Genomic DNA, 7,090 nt, shown 5'->3' with positions numbered 1-7,090 from the left:
GGCTGACTTGTGAGCTGCATTTCCCCAGCTGGTTTTCATAGGCGTCCCTGGAAGCTTTTACTCCTTCACCAGCACGTCCAGGTGTCCAGCTCCCGTGTAACCCTGCCAGAGGCAAGACCTGCTGCCCTTGGCCTTGCTGCTCTCATGTCCGAGGGCTCTGCTGATGTCCATGATGCGTGTTTTACAATAGACACACACACACACACACACACACACACACGGGCTGTCGAAGCTGTGGGTTCATCACTCCTTAGCGCTCTTTGCCTGCAGCCCGGCAAAGCGCAGGCACTGCACCTATGGAGCCAAGTCAGACTTAGACGGGAAAGGTGCCCAGGGATAGACTGCTTAAATGTAATTTTAAACTCTTCTTGTTTTATTTTCCAGCTCAAACTCCGCGTCCAGCACCCTCCACGTGCGCTGACCGAAGCACGGTGCCGCCGGTTCCCGCCCACAGCCGGGCGGAGGCCGGGCCGCGGCTTCGGGGCTTCCGCCCGGCCCAGGGCGGAGCCGGCTCCGTCCGCCCGCCCTTCCCGGATTCCGACATGGCGGAGTATTCCTGCGTCAAATCCACCAAGCTCGTCCTCAAAGGGTCGAAAGAGAAGAGGTGAGGAGCGGGCTGCCCGCCGCGCCGCCCCTGCCCCGCGCTGCGGCAGCCGCCGGGGCCCGCACCCCCACGGAGCCGGTGTAGGAGGCTGGGCAGGGATGAGGCCGGGCCGGCCTTGCCCTCCCCTTCCCTCCGCTCCGGCCCGGGGGCTCGCCGGCAGGGCAGAGCAGGGGCCGGGCCGGGCTGGGCGCCGCAGGATCCCGGCCGGGGTGCGGGACCGCTCCCGCAGGGCCCGGCCGTGAGGCCCGGCGGGACTAGGGCCGGGTCGGCGGCTCGTTCTCACTTCTTTGCATCTCCCCTTGCAGCAAGAAAAAGCACAAGGAAAAGAAAAGGAAAAGGGAAGAGGATGCGGCTGAGCAGCTCGATATTGTTGGTGAGCTGCTTTCCAGGAGTTACGCGACAGTGCGGAAACTGTAGGGGATGTGCCAGAAGCTAACGAGGTCGTTACAGGACTTCATAAAGCAAGTGTAACCCCTGTAGAAATATATAACTGTTTCTCACAACGTGTCATTTGTGTCTTGGGATCTTCCTGGGTTCCACACGGAACCTGTGACACCAATGGAATGGATTCAGTTTTATATAAGTAATAAAAAAAATCATTACTATCTTAGCGAGATAGGAAATATTTGTAAGACAGTATACAAAGAGAAAACTTTACTGTTCAAAAAATGTAAAAGTCATAAATCTTAGTTGTGCATATGGGAAGGGCTTTAACTTTGGTAGAATTCTGTAGGAGTCAAATGTTCAAATCCAGATTGGTTTGAACAACTGAGGTCTAAGCATTACAACTTAACAGCAAGATGAAGTAGCATCTCTGTTTCTCTTGTGCTGGAGAATGTAATAAATGGATATGACCCCAAAACTTCAGGGTTCAGATCCAGAGGGAAAAAATATTTTTCTTGTGAAGTGTATCTTTGCTGCATCAGCTGAATGAATCAGCTTGGTCTGTGGACTAACACAAGGAAGGGATGAAGCACAGGAGCTTGTAACTAGGGATGACAGCAGGTCAAAGAGCAGGACTTCCTGAAGCAGCAGCAGCAACACCATTAAATTGGCTCTGGACTATAAAATAATGCACAAAGATTGTGAGATAGCTATCTTTTGAATTTAAAATTTCATAGAAGACACAGAGATATAACCTCTTCGGCTATTGTAATCAGAAGTTGTGATTACTCTGTTAATAAACTGTCATGGTTTTGTATTACAGGAAGCTGGTGGGCTGTCAGTAATTTTGGTGAAATTACAGGAACTATAGCTATAGAAATGGATAAAGGAGCTTACATCCATGCCCTCGACAATGGCTTGTTTACACTTGGAGCACCACATAAAGGTTTGTTCCAGGAAATTTGAAAACAATAGAGTTTTAATAATGAAGTGCCTAAAAGCATAGAAGTAGCATCACTTCAAGGCAAGCAGTGTTACAGCTAAAACCAGTTTACTACAAAAAATGCAATAATTCTAGCTGAAGCATGCAGATGACTTAAACCTAATGACTGCCAGTCAGTTTCACTCATCTAGTTTCATGCTGGCTTATGTGTGCAATAAATTGAACTGCACTGGAAATGATTACCTGTTAAAGGCCATACCACTGCTGGATAAAAAGCAGTATAATTTTTATTAAAACCTATAAAGTGTTTATGGTGTCACTTGAAGAGTGAAATTCAAGGTAGATGAGTTTTAATGCTTATTGCTGCATCCTTGTCATAATATACTTGTTTTGTCACTGCGCAAGAGGACTACCAATGTGCTGGGATAATTAGCTTGTTCTTTGAATTTGAGGGCAATGACTCTGACATGGACTGTTCCAGAACCCTGACAGTCTGTGTGTTTCTTCTCGAGACAGAGATCAGAGCAACAATGCCCATATTCTCCTGTTTTGGTTTTGAGGGATGGAGAATCCAGTAGCTTTTAGGATACTGAGTTGAGTTACCATAGCTGAACCATAATGCATTTTGTTATCAAAGAAATAACATTACAAGGAGATGAAGGTATTCAAAGCTACCAGGAAAATTACAAAACATTCTCAATTATAAATTTCTTTAAATTATGATAATCTTTATTTTGTGCCTTGTTTTAAACATTGTAAATATATGAACATAAATGAGCCCCTGCATTGCTTTTTTAAAAGTGAATACTCAAAAAGGAATTTTTAATGAAAAAAATACTTTCCATAGTATTTAGAAATAGCCAATGTTTAATTCTTTTTTATTCTGCAGTATTAGTAGGCTAATATATTTTATGTTTATACTTCGTACTTAACTAATGGAAAATTCATTCCTCAGGTGATGAAGGCCCCAGTCCTCCTGAGCAGTTTACAGCAGTTAAGTTATCTGATACAAGGTAATTACTGTAATGTTTCAAGTTTTGATACTTGTTATCTTTGGGTTTTGTGAGAAGGCATTTTAATACTCTTTTGAAATATGTTGTCTTTTACTAAAAGTGTCGGTGATGTTTTGGGTATTGTGAATTGCATTAATTAAAAACACTATTGTTTCCTACATTTTCTCTTTGAGGATTGCTCTCAAGTCTGGTTATGGCAAATACCTTGGTATAAATTCAGACGGGCTTGTTGTTGGACGTTCCGATGCAATAGGATCAAGAGAGCAGTGGGAACCTGTCTTCCAAGATGTAAGCTGTTTGCAATAGTTTATTTGATGTTGCTAGTGTTTGACTGTATTTTGAGTTAATCTATGTAGATGGGTATTTTTACTATGAAATAAAAGTGTTTTGCAATCTCTTTCATATTGTAACTTACGATTTTCCAACTGCAATGCATTTACTGTAATTGAAAGTTTTTTAAATGCTTCAATTGCTGCATTTTGGCAGCTATAAGCATCTTAAAAATGAAGGAGTCAGCAAGTCTGGCTAGCTATTGAAGTATCCATACATAAAAGAATTATTTACAGAGATGGTTGGCATATTGTAGAGGATAAATTGTTACAAATCAAGGATTATATACTACCTCATTATACTTACCATGTGTGATATTGTTTCTGCAGAGGAAAATGGCATTACTAGCAGCAAACAGCCGTTTTATCAGGTGTAATGAAGAGGGGGACATAGAAGCCAAAAGCAAAACTGCAGGGGAAGAAGAAATGATAAAGGTAATCTATAACTTCTACAATTAATACAGGATTGGCAGGAATCAAACTCAAACAAGCAGGTGTCTGTGTGCTATGATGTTCTGTTAATACGGTTATAATTGTTTCCTATAAGCTGTCAAGTGAACTGGCCACAAGAAAGGTAAATGAGTTCCAGGGCTGTAATAATTCTCAATACTTGCTGTAGAGATAAGAAGATACTTTACCACTCTGGAGGACAAAAGAGTCTATGTGATCTTCCAAGTTTGGGACAGAAGAGAGGGATTATGACCAAATCAAGGACAGAGAAGGGTTCACCAGAACAATCCAGAAGGGGAGATTTTTTTAAGAGAATCTGAAAAGACTATCTTGACTTTATCTGAGCATGGGAAATATATCTCTACTCTCCAAGTAGAGATAGGTGTCTTAACTAGTCAGAGCAACAGTATTTTAAGTCAGCCTCTGAATTGTCCCTGCCAAAATTAAGAACTGTAGTAGTGCTTCTTTGAGATAAAGGCAGTTATTTGTCTTTATGCAGTTATTTCTGGTTAACCAGGTTGAAAACTGTGAACTTGAAAAGTGGCTGTGACTCTCATTCTGTTACAAAGGATATGTAGTCATCTTTCACGTGTAACTTACTATTCTTTAAATACAGGTGTTTTCTTTTGTGTTTTGGTTGTTTTTTCATTTTTCTTTCAATTATTAGATTCGTACTTGTGCTGAAAGAGAAGCTAAGAAGAAAGATGATGTTCCACAAGAAGACAAAGGAAACGTTAAACAGTGTGAAATCAATTACGTGTACGTACTTTAAAGCTGCTAACAGGCTCAGGTACCTTTTTTTGCTTCTAACTGGGGCTATCTTGGGGCCCAACTCCCATCCAGCCTTTCACTCACTTTTCATTAGCAGGACAAGGGAAGAAAACAGGGTGAGATAGCTCATTGCTTGAGATACAGGAGGGCTGCTGTACTAGATACGGTCCCAGAGTTAACTGTGAACAATTAGTTAAATTTATTTCCTTTGAAATGGGTTTAGATTCTGAGAGACAAAAATTAAAAACACCACCTTTCCTTCTCCCATCTCAAGCTCAGCCTCTCTCCAGACTCTTCTACCTGCTCCTCCAAGCCGGATGGGCTATAGGTCAATACACAGTGGTTTCTTTCAGTCACTCCCCTCCTTTCCTGCACTGGGATGGTTTGCTGGATTTTATTAGGTCAGTTACCTGCTGCTTTAACAGGAGCTAAGATTCTTAACACAGCTGCTGTTGTGTTGGAAAACAAAAATTTTAAAAAGCTTCAGTTCTTTACTACTTTTCTTCCCCCTTACAGGAAGAAATTCCAAAGTTTTCAAGACAAAAAGCTTAAAATAAGCAAAGAAGATACAAAAGCCCTTAGAAAAGCCAGAAAAGAAGGCACTTTTCATGAAATGCTACTTGACAGGTACTTCAAAGTGCTAGAAATAATGTATTGATTAAAAAACTATTGGGAGATGGACATATGGTATAACCTGGGGTACAAAAGAGGGCTGGATTTCAGGGACATCAGTTCCTGAGCATTTTTCTTCTGGTGAGTGTTGTGCCTGAGTCCTTGGGCTTGCCACCTTTTTTTTTTTAATCTGGATTTTCACTTCTTTAGCTGAAGTTTGCGGGTTTGAATTTACCTGTAAATTAGTTCTTTTGAAAATCTTTAATCCCTCAACAACTCAGAACTAAACAAACTGAACAATCTAGTTAATCTTTTTAATTGTGAAAATTGAGCTATTTTTTAACATTTTTCAATACCTATGATACCAGAATATTTTGGAGAGGCAGAAGTTGCATTTTAAAGAGAAATAGTGTTTATTAAGGACAGTCTTTATGTTATCTAGTGGGAATGTTTTTCCCCCTAAACTGAGACTAAAGAAACCATGTTGAATTTTTAAGGCCTTTTATGTCAGTAAACAGTATAAATATTTGCATTAATTCAGTGGGTGAAATGCAGAAAACTATTTCTGATAATTGTAAGTAATGTGAGAACACTCCTGGGCTCTCACAGGTGGTCAGCTTCAGATCATGCTGAATGTGAATTGCATTCCTCAGAAGAGACAAAATGCAATTATGATGATTTGAAGGGAAAGTCAAGGTTAACTTTAGACACTGCAGTTCTACCTCCTTAGGAAAACAAACTTAATTAACAAATCCAAAGTGTTGTTAGGCCTTTATATGTACTTTGAAGCAAAGTTCAAGAAAAATTGCTTTCAATGCATTCTTAACATTGGAGGCAGATAAAACACCCAAGTGTAATTGTATTTGGTCTTAATCTAAATGTTATTTCATTCACTCTTCCCATACAGGAGAGCTAAAGTGAAAGCAGATAGATACTGCAAGTGACATCCAGCTGGCCCATTTTCTTCTGCAGCTTTGATGGCAGCGTCAAATTGAAAAAGAGTAAAATATTTTCTAGGTGTTTTTTATTTAAAGCATTTTTTAAGCATCTTGAGGAATTGTATTAAAATTTTCTCAAATATTAATAACCCAGTTATCTTGTTAACTGTATAATTTGTGAATACTTGGCTTGTATGAAGGTAATGACTCCAACAAAAATTAAAGGTAAATCAATTAATAATGGTAAGCTATTTGCCATGTAACTTAAGGCCTGGGAGACAGACTGTACCCTGATTTAGTCCAGAGAGAAAGCTCCCTGGCTTTTAGTTGCCTTTAGGACAAAATTTAGAAATACATAGATTATTGTATGCAAATGTTCCTGGCCAGAGTCAGGAATTCTTGGATAAAAATGCAGCATAGCTATGAGGTGTGCTGTGGCAAAGAGGGAGAAAAAAAGTTACTGATTTTCCTCCAGAACTCCTTAGTTTGGCCTAGGACTGGGGATTAGGGCTCATTAACTCGTCATCGTAGGTACCATACTACACATCCCTCCCTAGAAATGTGACTGATGTACAATGAACCATTGGAATATCACAGTGCTGCTGTGGCCTGCTGCCAAAACTGCACTCAGAAACACCGAGAAAAAACCAGCACTGCATGGAGCAGGCTGCAGGCCAGAGTAAGTATTTATGGGAAGTTCAGTGCAGGTGTCATTGATCCACAGTCACTGTGGATCTTAAATACATCTGAAGTGAACACTGATGGTGGAAGTAGATTGATATTACAGCATCTGTTTTTCTTTCAAGAATATATTGTTTGAATAAAAACTTGACTTATAGAACCCACAAAAATGGTTACTCAGATAGACCTGGAAGCAGAAGTATATGCTCTGGAGGGGAATGGTGCTGAAAGGACTGCTCAGCAGCAGAATAAGAGCCTGAGAATTACCCCTGAAAGGGAATTTTCCATTTCATATTAGTGTAAATAGGAGAATGCAGTGTGTTGCAAGTAGCTGTAAGTGATAGTAAGGGGAAAGTGGAACTGAA

At 40.6% G+C, this 7,090-nt stretch overlaps 1 protein-coding gene across 1 annotated transcript; it reads left to right on the top strand.

Moving 5' to 3' along the window:
* The first annotated feature begins 506 nt into the window (after window positions 1-506).
* Window positions 507-6,418, top strand: FRG1 (FSHD region gene 1). Its single transcript, XM_030947531.1, has 9 exons — window positions 507-604; window positions 910-977; window positions 1,812-1,934; window positions 2,887-2,944; window positions 3,118-3,232; window positions 3,604-3,708; window positions 4,391-4,482; window positions 5,011-5,121; window positions 6,014-6,418. The coding sequence occupies exons 1-9, from the start codon at window positions 543-545 to the stop codon at window positions 6,048-6,050; spliced, it is 771 nt and encodes a 256-aa protein (XP_030803391.1). The 5' UTR covers window positions 507-542; the 3' UTR covers window positions 6,051-6,418.
* The last annotated feature ends 672 nt before the right edge of the window (window positions 6,419-7,090 follow it).

The sequence above is a fragment of the Camarhynchus parvulus genome, chromosome 4, assembly GCF_901933205.1.
Source record: "Camarhynchus parvulus chromosome 4, STF_HiC, whole genome shotgun sequence".
In the NCBI taxonomy this organism is placed as follows: domain Eukaryota; kingdom Metazoa; phylum Chordata; class Aves; order Passeriformes; family Thraupidae; genus Camarhynchus; species Camarhynchus parvulus.
The sequence above is the reverse complement of the archived record's forward strand: the minus strand, read 5'-3'. Positions and strand labels throughout refer to the sequence as shown.